The sequence below is a fragment of the Portunus trituberculatus genome, chromosome 46, assembly GCF_017591435.1.
Source record: "Portunus trituberculatus isolate SZX2019 chromosome 46, ASM1759143v1, whole genome shotgun sequence".
Classification (NCBI taxonomy): Eukaryota; Metazoa; Arthropoda; class Malacostraca; order Decapoda; family Portunidae; genus Portunus; species Portunus trituberculatus.
Window position 1 is genome coordinate 26,619,910 of NC_059300.1, and position 25,325 is coordinate 26,645,234.

The 25,325-nt window shown below is 40.9% G+C and overlaps 2 protein-coding genes across 2 annotated transcripts in view; one reads left to right on the forward strand and one right to left on the reverse strand.

Annotated features, from left to right (window-relative positions):
* The first annotated feature begins 6,044 nt into the window (after window positions 1-6,044).
* On the forward strand, window positions 6,045-9,958 carry LOC123520052 (pro-resilin-like). The gene is made up of 3 exons (XM_045281927.1): window positions 6,045-6,351; window positions 7,022-7,263; window positions 9,217-9,958. The coding sequence occupies exons 1-3, from the start codon at window positions 6,190-6,192 to the stop codon at window positions 9,500-9,502; spliced, it is 690 nt and encodes a 229-aa protein (XP_045137862.1). The 5' UTR covers window positions 6,045-6,189; the 3' UTR covers window positions 9,503-9,958.
* Window positions 9,959-21,050: 11,092 nt separating this feature from the next.
* Window positions 21,051-25,325, reverse strand: part of LOC123520056 — a 13,497-nt gene continuing 9,222 nt past the window's right edge. The window contains 2 exon segments of the mRNA XM_045281931.1: window positions 21,051-21,859; window positions 21,862-23,687. Of these exon segments, the coding sequence (XP_045137866.1) occupies window positions 21,273-21,859; window positions 21,862-23,665 (2,391 nt within the window). The 5' untranslated portion in view covers window positions 23,666-23,687 and the 3' untranslated portion in view covers window positions 21,051-21,272.

Here is a 25,325-nt window from a genome sequence, read left to right on the forward strand (position 1 = left end):
AAGACTGATTTACAAACAGAATTTCATACAAAAATATATGGAAATAGCACCGGGTTTTTAGTGCCGAGTCATAAGGGAACTTCCAATGAGGTTTAGATAGATTTACGGGTGAAGATGATAGATGGAAATAGGAAAGTTTCATGCAGGGACTACTACGGGTAGGCTGATGACTTCTTGCAGCTTCCCTTACTTTCTCAAAAATTCTCAGAAATTCATGAGTCAAAGACGTTGCGGCATGTTAGTGAAAGGTATTTCAATCTGTCCTTGATGCTTCGATAAATAAGACCGTCTACTTAACAATAAACTAACCACTCACACTATAGTTTCAACATGCACAGGAGCTGAATTCCTAAATCATAACTGAGAACGCAATATGATACAAAGTTTAAGATCTGCTCATCAAGATCCATAATACCCTTCAATGTTCAGCCTTCTGTCTTAACTTTCAACAGGCTGCACTGGAGGTTACTGGAGATTTCAGGCATGCTCATGTAAGTACACCGATAGTTCAACAGAATCCTCATCATCAACCACAACAACCACGTAGGAAAAAACAAACTAATAATTTCTGCAGCCTTTGAAAAATAATCCTCATACAATCTTAAATCAGTGCCAGTCTGATAAGGAAAGTTAAAACATGGTTAGGGGAAGTGAAGGGAGAGGGAAAGGGAAAAGGAGAGCACTTTATAGCCATCCTCTGACCCTACAGTGTATCAAGTTTATCTGAAAAACTCCAGATAAGCTTCATCGTGACAAGAGGATAGCGTGACAAGAGGAGAGAGCTGAGAAACGAGAGAGAGAGAGAGAGAGAGAGAGAGAGAGAGAGAGAGAGAGAGAGAGAGAGAGAGAGAGAGAGAGAGAGAGAGAGAGAGAGAGAGAGAGAGAGAGAGAGAGAGAGAGAGAGAGAGAGAGAGAGAGAGAGAGAGAAATCTGGTCAGGTTGTCGAACACTGAAGAAATAGGTCATGGGAGGCAACAAACACACACACACACACACACACACACACACACACACACACACACACACACACACACACACACACACACACAATACAATGACGAAGTGATGGTGAGAATAGTGGAGACAATGAGCCGCCCTGAGAATGGGAGGGAATAAAGGTAAGAAGAATAGGTTATAAAAAAAAGAAGGGAAAAAAGAAAAAAGGGAAAAAAAAGAAGGAAAAAAAAAAGTGTCTGGATACTCATGGTTGGTGGAAGGTTCGAGTCAAGTATCAAGTATCAAGTATCAATGTATCATCTTGCCCTGAATTCGAATCAAAGAAAACGTTACAGAGATTGAAAGTGAAGGAAAAAAAAAAAAAAAAGAAAGGAAAAGATAAAGAAAACAGACAGGAACACTATGCAGGATGTTTTCACTTTGGTTAAATAGAAAAAAAAAAGGTTTGTTACGTAGAGAGCAAATGGAATAAATAAACCAAAAATATATGAATGAAATAAATTAAAAAAAACACAAGAAAAACATTTAAATAATAGACTTTTGTCCACACCAAAAAAAAAAAAAGAAAGAATGACAATAAAGTGGATGAAATGAGAGCGAGGATGACCAGAGAGAGAGAGAGAGAGAGAGAGAGAGAGAGAGAGAGATGAGGGACGTTAGGCAGTTTTTTCAATGATCGTAGCCAAGCAAAGCAAGCAAACACCTTTTCGTTCTCTGACACCTCTCACCCTTGCCAGGTATCAACAGGTGTGTCAGTGGAGGGAGGAGAAGACATAGTGTTAGTCCATTCTCTCTCTCTCTCTCTCTCTCTCTCTCTCTCTCTCTCTCTCTCACATCATGAAAGTCTTTTTTTCTACTCTTATCTGATTTTCATGTTATACAAAAACAAAAAAGATGAAAAAAATAATCTTATTCCGTCAATCTTAGGTACGGTACAACAAGAGCGTTAATCCTCCCTCTTTTCGTCACTTTCACTGGCACACTCGGCAGTTCTTCGCCTGATCACGTCGTTGTTGTTTTTTTCTCCCCTCTTCTGAAAACTAGCATTTCACATGAGGAGCTAAATAGATCAACGTGATTGGAGTATTTTTTCTACTGTTTCTTTACTGTGGAGCGGCAAAGAACAGAGCATTTTTTCTCCAATTTTCGTGAACTTTTCCACTCTCCTTTTCACATATGAGAGGAAAAAAAGGAGGAAAAATAAAGAAAGAGCGGGAAAAACGAGATAATAGACCTCAATTCCTTCTTAAGTAGAAAAACATTTAGGTAATTAACTTTTGATGGCGCCACTTAACTTTTACGTGCGACAACTGGTTGAATGAAAATTGACTGCAAGTTGAAGGCGTCAATTTAAACGGGTCATGTGTTTCCTATAGAGAGTAATTCCTCGAAAAAAAAAAACGAAAAACGAAAAAAAAAAAAACTTGATTTCACATTATCGTATGGAGCTGAGGTGAACAGACATGTCTACATAATACCCTTTCAGTACTGGGACGCATTTTTTAACCTTGAATTTTGGATACGATTAGACCATTTTATTGACATCAGAAAGGGTCTATCGAGGTCAGAAGATTGATGGCCAGAGTCTTCACTATTTTAACCCCCACATAAGTTTCTGAAGCTGTATAAAATCACCAAATAGTAAGCAAAGTGAATATGAAACCCGTCATGGTACAGAATGGGTAAAATTTCCTGAGAGTTCATATCACTTTTACCGCATAGCATGAAGCATTTCCTGGAGAGAATTATGACCAAAAGCACCTCGACGGAACAGAAATAGCCGAGGTGTAAATTAGAGGCTTGCTTACTTAAGGTTTTTAGTCCAGCGTGGGTTACAAAAGATATCACTTCTATACCGTCGCTGTTCGGTGTTTATGTAACGTAGCCAAAGGAGCGGGACTACCTCAAGGATATTTGTTATTTATTTATTTATTTTTATTATTATTATTACTATAGACGTCAAAAAGTCTCTCCATCACAGTGAGGAGAGAGAGAGAGAGAGAGAGAGAGAGAGAGAGAGAGAGAGAGAGAGAGAGAGAAATTTTAGTGTTATTATGCTCCAGTTTATGTTCCCCATGGCCTTGTCTAAACCTGACGACTGCCACCCCCCGCCAGGCAACCATGGACGCAGGAGGAGGAGGAGGAGGAGGAGGAGGAGGAGGAGGAGGAGGAGGAGGAGGAGAAAGAAGAAAAGGAGGAGGAATCTCTCTCTCTCTCTCTCTCTCTCTCTCTCTCTCTCTCTCTTACGTGTTGTATATGAAGAAATATATGACACAAAGGAACGGAAAGCGGGATATAAAGATCGGACAGAGAATCAAAAAAGAAAGAAAAGAACAGAACACACACACACACACACACACACACACACACACACACACACACACACACACACACACACACACACACACACACACACACACACAGAACCATCACCACATATTCCAGCAAACGGTGAAATCTAAAAAGAAAAGAAAACGAAATATAAAGAAAATGCCAACAAAATCAACAGTATTCTTAACACCTCCTGAAATGTTTACTCTACCGTCACGGAGGACAAGGAAAAAAAAGTAAGGAAATGAAAGAGAATGGAAGGAAGGAGAATTAAAATATGAAGTTGAAAGAAAGAAAGAAGAAAAAAATAGTACCGTCATGGAGGATAAAAGAAAAAAAAAGTAAGGAAAGGGAAAAGTGAAAGAGAATGGAAGGAAGGAGAATTAAAATATGAAATTGAAAGAAAAAGAAAAGATGAAAATTAAAGACTTGTGGAATTTTTGAGTATCACTGAAATATTTACTCTATCGTCACGGAGAACAAAACAAATACAGGTAAAACTGAAAGAGAATTGAAGGAAGGAGAATTAAATATATGAAGTTAAAAGAAAGAAAAAAAAATGGAAATTAAAGAAGACCAGTGGTATTTTTGAGTATCAGTGAATGTACGTGTGAGTGTCTGAGTGTCCGTGGCCTAATTACACCTTCACCTGCTCACCTGTGCCAGTCCCTCACCTGAGCTCACCTGGTAATGAGAGGTAATGAATAAAACATGCACACGTTAACCTTGCGTATCATTCCTTCCCTTTCTCTCTCTCTCTCTCTCTCTCTCTCTCTCTCTCTCTCTCTCTCTCTCTCTCTCTCTCTCTCTCTCTCTCTCTCTCTCCACTTTTTTTTCACAATCACTTCTCTATTTCACTTCACACGATTTCCTTGATTTATGAGCGCAGATGGACACACACACACACACACACACACACACACGGAAACCCAACTGAGAACCCAATCCCAAAATGCTACTAAACTATCACCAGCCTTGTTAAAATTATTGGAATCATAAAAATACCAATGAAAACCAAAAGAAAAAGCATAATAATCTGTTCAACTATCACCAATCTCCTTAAGCTATCACTGAACCAATGAAAAATAACCTTTGAAAACACCAGTGACTTCCATTAGACCTTGTTCAACCTTCTATAGCCTTGCCAAGCTATCACTAAAATCATGAACACCTTCGAAAATTCTTAAGTTCCTTATTCAGAAACGCTTTGCTCTCTCATCATGGGTATTTTAAAAGGCCACAGAGATGATCAGCGAGGTTTCCATGAGTGTTTTCCGGTTAATAATGTAGAAATCTTGTCAATCTACCTCTAGAACCGTAACATGCCTTAAAAAAAAACTCGTGTAGATTGAAATAAACCATCTTGAAATAGTAAAGGTGAAGCACAAAAGTGTTTGAGCATACGAACCTAATACAATAATCACAGGAATCCCTTAAACTGTAACTGACCTAAACTCTCACTACGTAGATTCATGTAAACACACTTGAAAGCTTAAGACTCCATCAAGATAGCCTGGTCAACTAGCATTACCCTCGTTAGACCATCACTACATAGTCATCAAAATACCCTTGAAAACTGCAATAATCTTCACATCAGTCTGTTAAACGGTCAACATGGTAATGAAAACACCACCGGAAGAAAGCGATAAAAAAAAAAAAAAAAAAAACACTTGAAACTAACAAGAATACAGTCCACAGTATCATCACTCAGCCGTTCCATTTCCAGCAATGATTGTTCGACTTTTACTCCTCTTCCTCTCTCTTCCTGATGTTACGTGTTCACTCACCCCCTACCCCCCCTCTCTCTCTCTCTCTCTCTCTCTCTCTCTCTCTCTCTCTCTCTCTCTCTCTCTCTCTCTCTCTCTTTTAATCTATTTTGCCGTAACCAAAGAGGAAATGAAACATGAAAGAGGAAGGAAGATGAGAGAAAAAGAATAGAAGGAAAAGAAATAAGAGAAAGGGAGAATGGTAGGAGGAAGAACACGTGACCACAATAAAGGAAGGAGAGAAATAAAAGTTGAAAGGAGAGAGAAAGAATATGCAACAACAAAATTAAAAGAGAGAATAGTGAAAGATGAAGAAAAGTAAGAAAAAGATGCGATAACAAGAATGAAAGGAGGAAAAATATGTAGTAGAGCAAAAAATAGGAAAAGAAAGAATGGAAGAAAAAGAAAATGGAAAGAGGAAAAAAAATAATAGGTATACAGAAGGAAGAAATGAAGGAGAGTATTCAACTATCACTAAAGTAAAATAAAGAAGAAAGTGAAAGGAGGAAAAATGTACGTAGAAGCAAGAAATGAAGGAATCTGTTCAACTATCACTATAACAGAATAAGGAAACAAAAAAAGGAACACTTAAAAAACTAAAGAAATTCCAAACGAGTCTATTTAACTAAAACTGTTCTTACCAAACCGTCAATAGAATACTTACGACAGCCGTACCCCCTTCAGTACCGCGACGCGTCTTCATATTCATTTTGCTTATTATTTATTGATTTTATACAGCTTCGGAAACTCACGTTGGGGACTAAAATAGTGAAGACTCTGGCAATTAATCTTCTGACTTCCATAGACCCTTCCTAATGCAAAGAAAATCGTCTAATCATCCCCAAACTCATGGTAAAAATGCATTCCAACACTGAAGAGGTTAAAGAACACACAAACCATGGAAACGGGTAACAAACAGAGAAAAGAACCACAACACAGCAAAAATTCTTACATTCTCGCGTCATCGCTTAACACACCACTGAAGCAGACGAGGGGAAGAGAAACCCTCCTAGCGGTCCACTTTTGGGGCTCACGGTGACCTCCTTTGGCACCCTTCGACCCTAGAGCACTCCAGGGCACAGGCAGGGGCGCGGGCACGTCTTTACTGCCTTGTCACGACCGAACGAACCTTGAGATGACACCAAGACAACCCCCTTCCTTCCTCTCTCCGACTCTCCTCGACCTCCAGATTGCTTGCAGAGGGACTACATATATCAGTCAGCCGGGCAGGAATCACCACACTTCCTCCCGCCTCAGTGAAGCAAGGAAGCACCGTTTAGGAGTCATGAAGATAAAGGTGAATGTACGGCTTGATATGTGTGTGGCAGGTTTTCATGATTTTATTCTTGTTCTTTTTTCTGTTTGTATTAGATTGTCTGCTTGTTTCTGTCTGTCTGTCTGTCTGTCTGTCTGTCTCTGTCTCTCTCTCTCTCTCTCTCTCTCTCTCTCTCTCTCTCTCTCTCTCTCTCTCTCTGTGTGTGCTTTGTGTGTGTGTGTGTGTGTGTGTGTGTGTGTGTGTGTGTGTGTGTGTGTGTGTGTGTGTGTGTGTGTGTGTGTGTGTGTGTGCATCAAAATCACATTCTTCTTCCTCTCTTTTCCATATTTCTGTTATTATTCCCTCAATGATGCAATGTGTACTAAACTCTAACCTTATACTTCGCTCTTCTTTCAATTTTTCATTCTCTTCCTAACGACGCGATGCACACCAAACTAGCATTTCCCTTTCCTTCTGCCATACTTCCATATCTTTCCTATCGACAAGCTTTACGTCCAACTCTAACACAATCCTCCATTCTTCTTTCATACTTTTATTTATTTCTCAACGACGGAATGTACTCTACTAAACTCTAAATCTTTTCTACTTTTTTCACACCTTCAATCATTTCCAAAGGATGGACTAGACACTGAATCCCAATGGTCTTCTCTTTTCAATGTGTTTTAAATTCTAACACTTTCCTCCCCTTCAGGCAGTGGTCGCAGTCCTCAGTGTGGTGGTGGCGACAGCGGCGGCGGCATCCCTCCCTGCCCCTGACGCTGGTTACGCCTACAACGGCCCGGCAGGCGGTGGTGGCGGTGGTGGCGGCTTCGGTGGTTCTGATGGCTCCAGTGGCCCGGCTCAGTACAACTTCAAGTACGATGTTGACGACCAGCCTTCAGGGAACTTCTTCGGGCACCAGGAGCAGCGGGACGGTGACAGGACGGAAGGGAGGTGAGTGTTAGGGAGGAAAGAAATGTGATTGTGTCTTAAACGCTTTCTGTTTCATCCACAGCCAAGGAAAGCAAAACCTTCTTTCTCTCCACATTTTGTCTGTTCATCTGCACGTCTTCTGTTCTCCAAATGCAAAGAACACGAGGTTTAATTTTTCTTTCTCTCGAAATCTCACATTTTTTTCGTTTCCAGGGAAAGAAGCGAGGTTTCAATTTTCTTTTCTCCTCATTTCCTGTCTAGTGAACGTTTCCTTTTTCGTCCATTAGACGAAAAAACAACAAAGTCTACATTTTTATCTCTGTTTTCTATCTCAAGAATACTTCGTCACTCGCCTCCAGACAAAGATTACGAGATTTCAACTTTCTCTCTCCTTGTCTTCTATCTCTCGTGAACGTTACGTCTGTTCTTTAAAGTATGGCAAAGAACAGGAGGCTTCATTTAAAGAATACTAGCTTTCGTTATTTATCTTCCGTTTTCGGTATTATGGAGAGGTGTGAACAAAGCAGCAGCTATAGGCTCCTACACTTGCACGTGAGGCGTTTCTAACCTATAGGAACCTCGTCTGGATAAGCAAGGACTAGAAATACTGCCCATAAAACATAAGAGCATGAGAAAAAATGCTACAAACTTCTGTATAAAACATGCCTTTCTACTTCTACCTTTCATCCTTATTGATATTTTTGTTTTGTAGTTTCTCTTCTTTTCCTGTCGACTAACAACCAGAGCCAACACGTTCCTCCGGGTGCGTCGTAACCCTTCCCCTTTGAACCTAAGAGATCCTCAACCCGAATTACTGTATACAATTGTTTTCACGCTCACCTCCCCCATGTAGCGCTCCACTCACACTAATCTCTGTTACGGATGACACGGATGAATGGAGAACAATTGTGAAAACTGGAATAGAGATGTAGCCTTGACAGTCTCCACGGGACGCTCCTGTACATCTCACCCTATCAGTGGCTCAGGTCAGAGGTGGGAAAGGGATGAGTCTATTGCGCTGTCTGGCCCTCGTGTGGAAACTGAAACGCTGCATGTCTCACATTTTGTAATGTGGCTTTGTGAGGGTTGCTCTTTTCTTCCACGGGTAATATAAACAAAAAATCTAAGTATGTAATTAGGATAAGGAAGGAAAGAAAGGGTTCCTGCTTCATAAAGTAAACTGAGATTAAAGTTGGTTCGCAAATAAAATATCAGATATATGAAACAGATTCAGAGCCTGTATTCTGAAACGCTTTGCTCTTTCACCATCACTGTTTTCCAAAGGCTCTAGGTGAAGATACTCGTGACTTTTAAGGATATTTTTAAGATTCCGGTGATGGATTGGAAAGATTTCTAGTTTATTGAAAGGAGAAACTGTCTAGAAAACCTGGCTAGTTGTCTATGTGGCCTTGGAAAATTGTCGTGGTGAGAGAGCCGCGGTGAGGGAATAAGGAGTACGAATAATGAGGCGGCGAGGTGAGGTGTGGGCAAGCGAGGCGAGCGGACCAGAAACACATTACTGTCTTGCTTGCTTGCTACATATTATTCACTTTCTCTTCGTTTTTTCCTGCTCGTCGTCATAAACAGGATGCCATCTCTTTCCCAGCGTCATGATGATGATGATGATGATGATGATGATGATGATGATGATGATGATGGTGATGCAAGGCGTGTTATTTGTTTCTTATTTCTCTTCTTATTTTCCCAGATCTGAGAGTTGTTTTCATGTTATCTTGGGTGCTTTAGTCTCTCTCTCTCTCTCTCTCTCTCTCTCTCTCTCTCTCTCTCTCTCTCTCTCTCTCTCTCTCTCTCTCTCTCTCTCTCTCTCTCTCTCTCTCTCTCTCTCTCTCTCTCTCTCTGTCACTACCTCATTTTTCCCTCTTCCTCATCGTTAAACAGCAACAGTCCTCCTTCATTACATCCCTCCCCCTCACCTTCTCCCTGACATCCTCACTTCACCTCTTTCTTCGCCAGCTACTACGTCAGGCTGCCGGACTCGCGCCTCATGAGGGTGGAGTACTACGCAGACGACACAGGCTACCATCCCACCGTCACCTTCGAGGGCGAGGCGCAGTTCCCTGACGGCCCTGCCCCTGGTGCTGGTGCTGGTTCCGGCGGTGCACCTGGCCGGTCTTACTCCCAGCCCGCCCCTCCCGGTCCAGCCCCAGCCCCCGGTCAGTCCTACTCCCAGCCCGGCCCCGGTACAGGTCCAGCTCCCGGCCCGGCACCGTCCCAACTGTACACAGCCCCAGGGAAATAGATGCGGTGTGATGGGGTTCTTCATCGTCGCCGTCAGGATTCATTATTTATTTATTTATTTATCTTTTACTGATTGTGGCTATGCAGTTTTTTCTCTCTTTTTGTTTATGGTGTACGTTGTGTGTATGTTTGTCTGTCTGTATGGTTGTTCTAACGATAACAACAACAACAAGAGAAATAACAACAACGGCAATGACGATAACAACTGCTATTTCTTCTCTTCTCTTCTCCTATTCCTTTTCTTCTTCCTCCTCCTCTCCTCTTCTTCCCACAACAATGAATTCTACTGGTATTCTTATAAACATCAATCCCAGAGGTACTCGTAATAAGTAACGGAGACTGAAAGAATGTTGCAAAATGCTCTTGAGTATTTGTAAGTGCAATTATCAGATAGTATAATATTAGTAGTAGTGAGATTATTTATTGTAGACTTTTATATAGTCATTATCGTGATGTATTTAAGTAAGATTATTATTATTATTATTATTATTATTATTATTATCATTATTATTATCATTATCTGTAAATAAACTAACTTGCAAGGATATAACGTATTATCATTGTCATTTACATTAACCTAATCAAATGAGTGAAGCTGCAAGACGCCATCAGCCCTACACGTGGCGGTCCATGTATGAAACCTAACACACTACCTATTTCCACCTTTCATCCCCATCCATATACGTATAAGTCTCACCTTCCTTTACAGCTTCCTGAAAACTCAGCAGTAACAAGCTGATCACTGAGACCGTTCTATTCATCAACCACTCTATTTGAGAACCAGTTCCTTCCCAGCTCTTTCACAAACCTAAATCTTCAAGCTTGAACCCATTATTCCTGGTTCTATCCGAGCTATTAATCCCAAGAATTTTGCTAAGGTACGCCCCCTTTGTTATAATCCTTATACTACTGAAATCACAAACAGCTTCCGCGCAACAGTGGCTAAAATGACTGGCTATGAATCCACTTAACCCGGTTCGAATATGCCATGACAGACAGATGGGACACACTCACACATGCTCATCCTTCCTTCAGGATGCTCGATAAATCATTAAGTTCTTCAGAAGACGAACTGAAAACCAGGATGCTCTGTGGCCCTGCATCCCAGAATGAGGCATATCACCATCCACCAAAAAGATCAAAGACCAAGGAGACCCAGATGAGTGTAGAGATCAAGCGCAACTTTAGCTAGCGAGTTCATCCAAGGTAAGAAATAATAATTGTATTTTTAGGAACACTCTACTAAAGGAAAAATTTTCAGGGTAAAAATTTTTTCGCTACGTTGTATATACCAGTCAGTGGCTTTGAAAGTGGTACGTTCCCTCACTTTTTTTTGACACATTCAGTGAAAAAAAAAATATATCAGAAAAATACCAGTAGTCTTATAAAAAAAGATATAAAGCAAAAGAAGGAAAGAATGTGATATTATTAGGACAGGGATGGAGGTGTGATAGGGAGTACTGGAGAATATAGCGACACACACAAACACAAACACACACACACACACACACACACACACACACACAAACACACACCTAAAAAAGGTGACCACTCCAATCCTTCTAACTACCGCCCTATAGCTTTGATTTCCTGCCTTTCTAAAGCCTTTGAGTCTATCCTTAATAGGAAGATAATGAGGCATCTATCAGCTCACAACCTTCTCTCTGATTGCCAGTATGGTTTCCGTAAAGGCAGATCTACTGGTGATCTTCTTACTTTCCTAACTGAATCTTGGTCATCCTCTTTTAGGGACTTCGGTGAAACCTTTGCTGTCGGCCTTGACATATCGAAAGCCTTCGATAGAGTCTGGCACAAATCTTTAATTTCTAAACTACCCTCCTACGGATTCTATCCTTCTCTCTGTACCTTCATCTCCAGTTTCCTTTCCGATCGTTCTATTGCTGCTGTAGTAGACGGTCACTGTTCTTCCCTAAAACTATCAACAGTGGTGTTCCACAGGGTTCTGTCCTATCACCCACTCTCTTTCTATTATTCATCAATGATCTCCTAAATCTGACTCAATGCCCTATCCACTCCTATGCTGATGATACCACCTTGCATTATTCAACAGCGTTCAACAGACGCCCAACCCAACAACAATTAAATGACTCAAGGCGAGATGCTATAGGACGCCTAACTTCTGATCTTTCACTTGTTTCTGATTGGGGCAGAGAAAACCTGGTTTTGTTCAATGCCTCAAAAACTCAATTTCTACAACTATCTACTCGACATAACCTTCCAGACAACTATCCTCTCTTCTTCAATAACACTCAACTTCCCTCTCCTCTACATTAAACACACTCGGTCTATCCTTCACTAAAAATCTAAACTGGAAATTTCACATCTCTACTCTTGCTAAATCAGCTTCCAAGAAGTTAGGTGTCCTGTGGCGTCTTCGTCCATTTTCTCTCCCTCCCAGCTGCTTGCTCTGTACAGGGCCTTATCCGCCCGTGTATGGAGTATGGCTCTCATGTCTGGGGGATCCACACACAGCTTTACTAAACAAGGTGGAATCTAAAGCTTTTCGTCTTATCAACTCTTCTCCTCTAACTGACTGTCTTGATTCTTTAAGTCACCGCCGCAATGTTGCATCTTTATCTGTCTTCTACCGCTGTTTTCATGCTGTCTGCTCTTCTGAACTTGCTAACTGCATGCCTTCCCCCTCCTGCGGCCTCGCTGCACAAGACTCTCTACTTCTTCTCATCCCTATTCTGTCCATCTTCCTAATGCAAGAGTTAACCAGTATCTTCACTCCTTCATTCCCTACACTGGTAAACTCTGGAACTCTCTACCTGTGTCTGTATTTCCACCTGCCTATGACTTAAACTCTTTCAAAAAAGGAGTGTCAAGACACCTATTACGTTAACTGGACCCTCCTTTTAGATTTTTTTGTTTTTTCTCTTTCTCCTACTTTCCTCTTCACAGGGCCTGGCAACCAGCGGGATTTTTTTTTTTTTCCCAACACTTTGTTTTCCCTTGGCCAGTGCCCTTGTAATGTAAAAAAAAAAAAACACACACACACACACACACACTGGTTTGCTTACCTTCCTCCTTGCAGTTGTTAGTCTTGCTGTTTGATCCTTGATGCTACAGGTGACTCGGAAATTCATCCCTAATCAGGCCTTTTTCTTTTTTTTCCGGCAGCTCCTGTAGAGAAAAAGGAAAACGATAAACAGAAGATAATCATCATATTTCACAATACTAATTCCTACATCTAGCACGTCACTTCTCTCCAGGAACTCCTTCACAGCTTCAATCATCCTTTCATTCTTCTCTCCACACAGTCCCAGTTGCAACACCATTCATTCTCTTCCTGCCTTCACTTTGACTTTCCTTAATTTCCTCAGGACAACTTCCATCATCCCATTTCTGTCTTCGGCATACTTCACACACTCCAGCATCACATACTCCACCGTCTCATCCTCTCCTATGTCACACATTTGACACACTTTACTGAAGGAATCAAACCGTTTGTAACTCATTGTATTTACATCCATACAATGTGCCCTCGCTCGAAATAGATCATTCCCAAGGCTTCCCTCATACCAATTTTCATACATTGTGGCCTCTCTCTCAGAATCTCTCTATACCACTATAAAATACTCTTTTCTTCCATCTTATTCTATTCAATCAGTCCCACACGTTTCACTACTCTGTCTCACTCTTCTTTCTTACATCGGTAGAGCTTCCCTTCGCAGCCGCTTCAGATACAAACAGCCAAACACGAAAATCACATGTCACGTGCAAACATAACAGTGGGATGTGAAGCGCCGCTGTCATGTCCATGTGCAGTAGTGTCACCCAGGAGTAATCTGGAACCGGGAGTAATTTGTTAACACTGTTGTAAGTTTGCAAAATTCAAACATCCGAACATGAAACGAAACATTTCTCCCTTCCCTTTTTTCTAGTCGCTAATCAGTGTAGTCACTTGTCAGACGCTGTAGGGTTGATTTCTGGACTACTGGGTCATTTGTATTAAATATATCATATTTAGGTTTTTGGAGGTTATGAACGTTAATATTTCACATCCTGCAAGTGTAGAGGCAACGTTGTCAGGGCATAGAAGTCTTTTAAGAAGAATGTATATGCGAGAGAGAGAGAGAGAGAGAGAGAGAGAGAGAGAGAGAGAGAGAGAGAGAGAGAGAGAGAGAGAGAGAGAGAGAGAGAGAGAGAGAGAGAGAGAGAGAGAGAGAGAGAGAGAGAGAGAGAGAGAGAGAGAGAGAGAGAGAGGGCTAAAAAACATGGAATGGAGGCATGGTAGAAATCCACATACATTGTCGAAACTCTAGATATACACATCACCCACTTTACAAATCTACATACGAGTAATCTAGACCTGAAAAAGTTTTCTCTGAATATACTAGTGACTGACAGGTAGCAGCCCCGCTGCTGTCGCCAAACTTAACCCGCACTACTATTTCCTTCCTATAAGTCCCTCGGAGAAGCCTAGAGTTATACCATACGTCCCGGATTAGCCGGGACAGTCCCGATATTGAACCTCTGTCCCGGCGTCCCGCATGGTTTGTAAATCTGTCCCGATAATGTTCCATTATTTCATTTTTTTACTACTGTATAAAATGCAATATAATATATATGATAAACAAACAAACAAGATATTATACAGGTCATATCAACGATTTAAGTAGTGGATAAATGTCCACTACACAACCCTACGACCAGTGTAAGGGTGCTTCTCAGTACCCTTAGCCAAACAAGCAAACATGGTGGTGTCGCGTGCTAAAGTATCCCTCCATGCGAAAGTATCCCTGGGCAACACACCCCTCTGCTATCTTTGCTCAAACTTGTGGATAGAAGGATCTATGGAGCTGATATCCCAACCAGAGCAATCACGATCATGGTAGCATCACCTCCACCAGCTACAGTTACAGCAATTTGCAACCTAACTACTCAGTAACTGTTACTTCCCAACCCATGACGTCCCACAACGGGCAGTCCGCCACCACAACAAGCTCGTCCACCACACCACCTCCCAGGACCGACAGTTACTGAAAAACACCATTCCTACTATGGTCAAATTACTAATACGTAATCAACTTTCGTGTATATACATTCCCTAAAGATTTCATTTAACCCTTTCTAGCTTCATAACTACAAGGCTTTAATGATCTCTATCAGACGTAACTTTGAACTAAGTGGTGGAGTTGTGACGTTTGGAGTTTTGCATACACTCTAGGTAGAACAATTTTGCTTTTACTGTGTGTCCCTTCAATGCATGTTTTCAGTATCTCGGCTGCCTTTTGCAGTAATAAACCGTTGATCATTATTATCATTATTATTATTATTATTATTATTACTATTATTATTATTATTATTATCATTATTACTATTATATACAGCGCGTCAGTTAAGCTGGTAGCAGTCACCATACCACAGCACACCACCACATTACCACCACAGCCATTACACACCATAACATGCCACATAACACCACACCAGACCACTACTACCACCACCGCTACACCGCAATACCACTACAATAACACAACACACAACAGCGCAACACCCCACCACTGCCACCGCCACACCACCACTGCCACCGCCACACCACACCACCACTGCCACCGCCACACCACACCACCACTGCCACCGCCACACCACACCACACCACCACTGCCATCACACACCATACCGCACAACAGCACACCACACCACCACCACCACCGCCTCACCACACCACCACTGCCATCACACACCATAACACACCACAGAACACCATACCACCACCACCACCGCGACATTATATTACCACTACCATCACACACCATAACATACCACACAACACCTCACCAGACCACGACCACCACTACCACCGCCGCCACACCACACCACCACTACAATCACACAACATGACACACAACAGCACAGCACATCACCACTACCACCGCCACACCACATCACCACTATCATCACACATCATGCCTAACAACAGCACACCACACTACACCAACACTACCATCATACACCATACCACAGCACACCATACCACCAACACCACACCACAGCAACGCTGCCATCACACACCATACCACACCACACCACACCACACCACCACTATTATCACACACCATACCACACCACAGCACACCACACCACCACCGCCAACGCCACACCCCACGACCACTACCATCACACACCATAACATACCATATCACACCACACAAGGCCACCACACACGGTATCCTGGGCATCCGGGCCCTTCCCGTCCCGCTCCAGCACCCACCCACGCCCGCACTCGCACTGCACCCGCACCTGCACCCGCACCCGCCCACACGCTCTCCACCAATCACCGCCCCGTTCCTGCTCCGTCCCACACCCTCTCCACCAATCACCACCCCACGCCACAGGCCTGCTCCCGCTCAGTCCCGCACTTGCCCAGTTCAGGGGTGTTCAGCTCCTCTCGGCTCCGGCGCTTGCCGCTGCTACAGAAACTATTCTTTGAATTTATTTTCTCGGGTTTTGCAAGTGTTTCTAGATGTTTTCGGGACTTTGGGTGTAGGGGGAAGTGGAGGAGAAGAAGGTGGAAGGGAAAGGTGGAGTGTGAGAGTGAGGACAGAGGAGGTGGAGTCACTCACCAAACATGAAAAAAAAAAAAAACATCTCTCTAAGAGTAAGAATATTACTCATTTAATAATTTAGTTAGCATTGTTCTGATATTTAATTTATTATTAGCAAAGTAGAGCAAGTTTTAAGCCGCGATAGAAGCGAATCTAGGTGCGTTTTTGTTTAACGAAAAAATAACATTAACGTCACTGCATAAAATATATATCTTTAATTAGCACACACCTAGGATTATTTTGATCATTAATATAATATTTAAAAAGTATGAAAAACATGACCCAAGTAATAACATTCCATGAAATTCAGTCTAACTATTCGTATTTTTAAATCCAAAATTTCTAACGGTACCAAAATAGAAAACAAAAATCTTTATAAGACGAGAAATTTGCATTTTCTTTATTTGGCTGGAAAACAAAAATTTGTCGTGTTTAGAAAATTAACATGATGTAGTGTGGCTGTGCTTTCCTTCTCGACATTATGATGTGTTTCTGACGCCGTTAGTTTGACATACAGACGATTCGTTGGACTTAACTATGTAAACAAGCGACTCGGTAACGTTTTTATATCTTGGTTATTAGTTAAAGTATTTGTTGCGTCTAAAAATGTAATGCATTTCTGCATGGGCGCCTTTTTTCTTCTCGCAATTTTCAAAATGAATTATGTACGTAAATATTGGGCCACAGGGACACCTCAACCATGCCATACCCCCCAGGTCAGTCCACCAATGTTTGCCTGCACTCATCTGTGTTTCCAGAGCTAGAGAGTAAAGTAAAGCCAGAATCAACCACCAAAATAGATAAGTAGCCCATTACTGTGTTAAATAAGGCAATAGTTATATGTATAGCTCTGTTCAGACCACCTGTCGCCCATCATGACCCGAACCAAGACGCCCGCACCCCACCAATCCCCGTCCTTCCCCGCGTCAAATTGTCAACTCGTCAACATTTTTCCAATCCTCAGTGTTTCCTGTTGCTGCCCGCCTGTAATGCATAAAGTGTAGTGATATGAAAAAGTAATGAGGAATGAAAGTGTGTGAGTGTAGTAATAGTAGCAGTAGTAGTAGTAGTAGTGGTAGTGGTAGTGAAAGCAGTAGTAGTAGTAGTAGTAGTGGTAGTGAAAGTAGTAGTAGTAGTAGTAGTAGTAGTAGTAGTAGTAGTAGTAGTAGTAGTAACAGGAGTAGCATTAGGAACAGCAGTGTTTTATCATTATCATGATTGTTAATGTGTGTGTGTGTGTGTGTGTGTGTGTGTGTGTAAGGAGCGGGCTGCTCAAAGTAGGATTTCTCTCTCTCTCTCTCTCTCTCTCTCTCTCTCTCTCTCTAGAACCATAAAACCACCCTTGAAAAATCTGTGACAAAGAGCTGTATTCTGAAACGCTCTTCTCTCTAACCACGACTGTTTTACAAAGGCCACAAAGATGACTAGCCAGAATTTCAAGAGTTTTCTCATGTTAATATCTGTCACTGGAATCTTAAAAACACCCTTAAAAAACCCTAACAATTTCCATTATACTCTATTGACGAACATTAGATACCTAATCCATCATTTACGTGGAGTTTGGCGGTATCTAAAAGGTGTGGCTTGAGTGGACACATTTTAAGCCCTCCTCTCTCTCTCTCTCTCTCTCTAATCGGCAAAGCTAGCCAGGGTAGAATCAACGACTTGCAAATATGTTAAGGGAGGGAGTAACTATAGGAAACATGACTAAGGCGATTTGGCAGCATTAAACAGTTTATATATGGACTTACCAGATGTATGGGCGTGTGGGTTGGGTAAGTACATCACAGTGCACAGCCTGAAATTAACAATATTGGATGTACTTCAGAATGTACGCGAGAAGGGAAGAGTGAGGTGAGATGATCGTTGGTCTGTCCCTTACAACTGTTACAGAGGCACTGGGGAAGACTGAAGACTGAAGACTCGAACACAGTCTCGAGGGTTTCTAATTTTGGCTCGAGCTGTATCTTTGCTCATAAACTGATTTTTTTTTTTTTCACCTTTTCACAGTTTATCAATTGTTTCTATTATCATCTACCTTATCTTCAGACTTAAGTAGTAATAGTAGTAAGTAATGGTAGTACAATAGTAGTTCTGACTAACTGATGTAAAGGAGTGAAACAGACTGCTTTGAGAATAGTAGTCCTGTAGTATTAGTAGGAGGAGGAAGAGGAGCAATCTTTATCTATATTAGGTATCCATCTACGGTATCTTCAGACTTCATTAGTAATAGTAGTAGTACTTCTGACTGATTAGGTGAGGAAATGTAACAGACTGCTTCGAGAATAATAATAGGAGGAGGAGGATGAGCAGATCTTTATCTATCGCTATTATCATCACATCAATAATAATAGTCGGTAGTAGTAGTAGTTGTAATAATAGTAGTAGTGTCAATAAAATCCAGAGACACAGAAATTTGGAGGAAGAAATTAACTTGGAGAAATAATGAAAGGAAAGTTAAATATTGTAACTTAATCTAATAGTGTTGGTTGGTTTGAGGAAATTTAGAAATACGCAGGGAGAAATTTGACTAATAGAAATTATAAGTAAAGTTGTATATTCAAAGTCTATCTAATATAATCTTTGATGTGAGTAAATAAAGAAAGTGAATTAAAATTAACTTAGAGGCAAAATATGAAAAAAAGAAAGTTGAGTTATATATTGTCGAAGAGTGAAACTTGATCTAACTTAACCTAACTTGAGGGAAGAAGGAAAACTCATAGGAAACAATGGAAAAATTAGGAGTTATATATTGTCTTGAAATGAGAAGACCTAACCTAATTTGGAGGAGGAAGATGAAGAGGAAGAGGCATAAAAAAAAAAAAAGCAAAAAATACCTAAGAGAAAGAGAAAGAAAATTAAGAAAGAAAGAAAAAAAAAAAAAAAAGCCCTCCAACACCCCTAAACTAAAACTTTCTTCCAGCCAGCAGCCCACGCCCCACAGCCTGCAGCCACTAGCAGCAAGTTCTGAATAAGACTACATATCATGTAATATTACTACTTATTTCAAAGTTATAAACAGACAATATAATATACTACCAGTTTATGAAAATACCACTACTTCAAGTTACACTTGAAAAAAAAAAATTCCGTTTCCTTAGTGTGAATAATTAATACTGTGTGAAAGTTCTTTCATAGAGTGAGACCTCCATCCTGCATAATACTGCTGCAGTGGCTGGCTTTACTCAGGAAAAAAAGAATAGTATGCATTAAAGATTTGGATATATCATTCAACAATATGTATCATCATATGAGTCTGGATTTGATTCCAAGTATTAGTTGTACTGCTTTCCAAGTATCATCAGTTAGTGTATACAACTGTGAGATAATGAAGATAACATGGCTGTGATTGAAAGAAAAAAAATATACTATTCAATTTGCAAATGCTAATAAAAATAAGTACTTAAGGGTATTGATACAGCATATATAATAAATCATATATTTATGTATTAATATGGCACAAGTACATAGTAAATAAAATTTGGTGGAAGAAAGAAGAAAATACTTATATATGTAAAAAACTAATACATTACATACTCAATAGATATAGCAAGATAATATATTTATCATATAAAAATCTAATTTACAAGTATTAATAGAATTTGGTACGAACAGCTTCATTTACCAATATAGGAGGATATAAGCTACTAAAGTTTAAATTACATGAAAAATATTTCAACCACTTTAAGAAGCTACTACAGTATTTTTAACTTTGATCATGTAGCACTGGAAACTTTGTATAATTTCCATGGGAACCACTTACTTTTGTTCCCTTACCACACCATTCCATCATTTTTGCCTTCTTTTTTTTATCTTCTATACATGCTATAATGCATATGGGAAGTGCTTGGTTAGGAACCTACTACTCTTTGTATATTTGTCTCAGCCTATTCTCCATGTATGTTTGGGTATTAACAGTTAGTGTCAATTTGCCTCAGACATGACGCAAATTTCTATGAATGTGTGGTAAATTGCACTGGACTTGTCTTAATTGTGGATACAGTATTGAGTTGTAAGGAGCACTTAAAGTTCTCTGTGTGATGGGATGGTGCTGGCTTGAATATATGTACTGTATGTTCCTTAGACGTCCCCAATTTAAGTCACTAGTTTGTTAGGGCATTCACCTCTGACCCTGGATGTGGCCATGGTGTGAGGTTACAGCTGACATAAATTTGCTGCCCTTGGTTCTAGGGCAAGGAAGTCTCAGCTAAGTATTCAGTGAGTTTTGCTTGTTGCCAGTATATCCATCAACCATGTCATTCATTTATTAGTACATGTATTTATGTTTACTGTGGATGCAATTATCCAAAGATGTTTTCTGGTCAGCCTTTTATGACATGCTCAGGTGCCCCCCTGTGGAACACACTCATTACCATTCTCTTGTGGCTAGTAATTAAGAATATCAAATTAAATAATAATCAATTATAGTTTAATGAGTATTTATATGGTGGTTTTATGATAGATATTTCCATCATGGCACAGAAATGTTCACTTTAGATCATACCTTAGATTTCATGCAATAATCTAGATACCTTAATGTATTATATATATTGTACAGTTATTTACATATATATACATATATATTAGTGTGGGTGTATGTGTGTGTTTCTGTGTGTGTGTGTGTGTGTGTGTGTGTGTGTGTGTGTGTGTGTGTGTGTGTGTGTGTGTGTGTGTGTGTTTCACTGTTTGATCTGCTGCAGTCTCTGACGAGACAGCCAGACATTACCCTACGGAACGAGCTCAGAGCTCATTATTACCGATCTTCGGATAGGCCTGAGACCAGGCACACACCACACACCGGGACAACAAAGTCACAACTCCTCGATTTACATCCCGTACCTACTCACTGCTAGGTGAACAGAGGCTACACGTGAAAGGAGACACACCCAAATATCTCCACCCGGTCGGGGAATCGAACCCCGGTCCTCTGGCTTGTGAAGCCAGCGCTCTAACCACTGAGCTACCGGGCGTGTGTGTGTGTGTGTGTGTGTGTGTGTGTGTGTGTGTGTGTGTGTGTGTGTGTGTGTGTGTGTGTGTGTGTGTGTGTGTGTGTGGTACATACATTTTTTGCTATACAGTGGCTGTAATTGAATTCAAAAGCTAAATTGATGTCAGTTACAGCTGGCAAAATATACTTACACAATAAACACACTTTTCTTGTATTTGATCTTTATAATTTTTATAATAACATTTTTATCAGTCCTGTGGAAACCTATATACTGAAACTTTGTGTTTACATGGGCTGCGGATTTCCAAAAGAGAGGTGTGATGTTGCAAACAATGCTTCACTAAGTACTTGTTTTCAAAGAATTTGGCAGAGCATACACCACAGCCATACTGAGGCCTTAGTAGGTGCAACAGCCCCTTGTGGCGCATCCCAATATGACCACTCAGAGATTCATTGTCACAGAATTTGACGTGACAACCATTACAACGAAACATTCTGAGAGGGGAATACAACTTGAGGTTGATGAAGGGGGAATCAGTTTCTTCTTTCTTAATGGCTTTACTTGTTGATCCTAATGCTGTCACACCATCACTCCTCTTGGTGGCTGGGGGTAGTTCAGGTACACGAGGCACTGATACAGGCTTAGGTCGACGGAAAGTTCTTGTGCCTTGAGCTCTGACTGTTGAGGTAACTGTGTCTTGCTTTTTACCACAACTCGCTAGTTTTGAGGCTTCAGAAGCTAGGCTGTTCAGTTCTCGTTCCCCTACATTTTCTTTATCTTTCTTCTTAAAAGCCTTCCTGGAACGTAGACCAAGACCCAATCTTCGCCTCTTCGCTGTGCACTATTCTTTGTTGTCAGGTCCACAAAATCAATAGCAGACAGACTATCTACTCTGACTGGAATGACCTTTTTGAAATCATCATCACAGCTCTGGTGTTGTTGATGCTTGGATCCAGAAGCAGAAGACTCTGTCGTAGGTGGGTCTGGGGATTCTGGCACAAACACCTCTTCACTGGTGACTGGAGGAACACTAAATCTTAGCTCCCGTTTTACACTTGGCTTTCTGCCCAATGCACTCTGATGGCGCAGGATTCCTTTGCTTGTTGAAGAAGCCAGCTGTTGACTTTTCTCTTGATCTAGTTTTGTTTGGGATTTTGGGTCTTCTTCAGTGACCGCTGGTTTTGGAGGTGGCGGTGGTAGTGGTGACCTTAAGGTCCCAGTATGTGAGGACCAAGTAGTATCCAAGTTAAGAGCTTGCACTGCTAATGCCATTGTTCCCAACCTGTTACTAAGACCAGGAGTGGAGGTCAGCCCAGGTTGAAATTTCCCAGTGTCAGCAACTTCTTCTGAAGACGGACTTATTAGGGATTCTAAGCTGGTTGCTGAATAAGGTTTGAATTTCTTTTCAATCATGGCATTATAGTCAGACATGTGCAGTTGCTGCATATGATAGAGCAACACCTGCTCACCTGTTGTATCATGTGGAACCATCTTGGTACAAAAAGGACAGTGAATTCCCATAGCATCTGATTTTATGCATGAATGTTTTTCAAGGATGTCAATGACTGAAGACCGATGGAAGTCTATAAGGTGCTTAGGTAGAACAGAGCTGTTGTAAAATTGAGCTTGACAAATGGGACAGATCTGCAGTACCATGTCATTACACAAATTCTCTACCATAGAGTTCATCTCCACCCTGTGTGACTTGTGTATGTGACTGCTCAGACTTTTTTCATAACCAAAGTATCTTGGGCAAAAAGGACAGAAGATATTTCTGGGTTGTTGTCCAGCATAAGAAGCCAGCTTTGTTGCAAAGTCTGCCAGTACTGACCCATTGAAGGGACTAGTCACCTGAGGACTCTTGATAAATGGTGAGGTCATCTGCACATAACCTGGGGAGGGATGACTGTTGGGTGTCTGAGAGCTTTGGAAGGATCGCTTCAAATCTTCACACTCACTGTCACTGAGGGAATCTCGTTCCTCCTGAATCCCAGACCACAGTTCAATATAACTGTGATGTAGGAACTGCTTACTAGTTCCTCTTTGAGGTGTAGTTGGGGCACTACTGCTGTGACGTGGAGATAAAGGCACATTCATGTACTTTGGCAATGATGTATGCAGTGTCAGGAGGGGTGTGGATGGTTTGGTCACTGGCACAGCTAGTTCCGGAACATTGTCATAAGTGGAGACAGGGCGGCAGGCTTGGATATTAACATAGGAGTGTGACTGTGGAGAGGCACTGGTGCTGAAGGCTCTTGGCCTTGGGGAATTTGAGGATTGGGGCACTCTAGATTCTACAGCTGATTGAGTGTGTCTAAGGGATGGAGTGGCTACTGAGATGACCCTTGGGTATGGTACTGGACGAATCCCACCAACACCAGGCAAGTTTGTGCCCCTGCAACTTCTAGGAACTACTGCCCGTTGCTCTGAACAGGTCAATGGTTCAGCTCTAATGTGTGAAGGCATCGTTGTCGCTTGTGTATGACTGATGGTGTGGGCAACAGTTGTGTTACTGGTAGACGACTGGGGCTGGTGGTGGTGATGGAGAGATGCTATGTCATGACGGATGGTCTCCAGCACTTGGGATAGCTCAGCCTCCATCACAGTGTCACTGCTGCTGTTGCCAAATACTTCATCCATACTTCTGATGACTTCACTGCATCTGCAAGATAATAATTTCCATAAATATTTGTGATAATTTTTTTACTCCCATTTTCCTTAATAATAATAATAATAATAATAATAATAATAATAATAATAACAATGGTGATTTGTGTTTGTAGATGTTTGCTAATTCCAAAACACCAGAAGTAGTATCTATACTTTCAGAAATAATTTGAGTATTGGTGTAAAATATACATCACTATTATAAGAATTAAATGAGCATTTAATCTTGAAGTAACAGTACCGGAGACTGTGAAATGGATGAAAACTCAGTAGTTTGTTGTTTAATTCTTAAAGGTGGTGGTGTGACTTACAAAGTGATAGGTAAGATTTCTACACAATGATTTGACGTGCATTATTGTGCTAACTGAGTGGGCAAACTCATGTAAGATACTTTTGTATAAAATCATGGATGATGGCAAGGACACTAAGACAGTAATCTGTGATGAGCAGTGCGGCTCAAAAAGAAGGGATGTGTGGATTAAGTAACTGTTTGCTGGGAGAAAAGATGGTTGAAGTATTTGGCAAAAGTATGGATTTTATGGAATTAGAGGAATCATGACAATTGACTGGAAAAGCTTGTGGACTGTTTTAAGATTGTTTAGACAGGTATCAATAGGTCAAAATGGGTGAAATGTATGAATATTATTAAAATGAATTGTGAAGGTATTGAAAGATGCAGCATATCATGTAAAGGTGAAAGAATGATGTATGGGATTATTGATGGGGATCAAACACACAGCTTAAGGTGGCTTGACCAGTGACAATACAAAGAATGGCAAGAAATGTAGTTGTTGTGTTGTGGGTGCAACAGTAAGATTTTTCTGGAGGAACAGAATAACTAGCGTTGACACAAACATCTTTATTTTGTAGCCATTTTCTTCCTTATATATCTGACTTTTCGACATCTCAGTATGTCATCATCAGTGGTCTAAAAATAATAAAAATACATTAGAATTCTAAATGTATTTTTATTATTTTTAGACCACTGATGATGACATACTGAGATGTCGAAAAGTCAGATATATAAGGAAGAAAATGGTTAGAAAATAAAGATGTTTGTGTCAACGCTAGTAATTCTGTTTCTACTGAAGCTGAGGTTCCCCACGCACAGACCTGTCTCTGTTTCTCTGAGGTTTGAATGCTGGAACAAGCACCAAAGAGGGATGAGAGCATATTAAAGAAATGAGATAATGCTTATACATGAATTAACAGTAGATATTTCTGCTGTAACCCTCTCTTTTGAGTGTTCCAAATGCAATGAGGTGGCTGCAGCCATTAGGTTCGAGTTTCCACAAAGGAATCTTGAGCGCTATACTATATTAAATTAGATTAGGATTGATTTGGTAATAATAATAACGTATTAAACAATTAAGCCACTGGGAAGAAATACAGACACACGTGGGAAAGTGGTATCCAGCTGCGCAGGGCTTGTTTGATACTTAAATGCGTCCATTCCTTATCTTGAACCCAATTTGACTTACACAACCCCCACGATTCCTCAAGTTGCCGTTGTGTTAAGGAATTTTATCGTTTCCCCGATGGGCGGACTGAACTTGATCGTCCAGTTTAGTTTAGTAATCCCTATCCACCAACACCAAAAACCCGTCACCCAGTAACTAATAGGAGGAACACC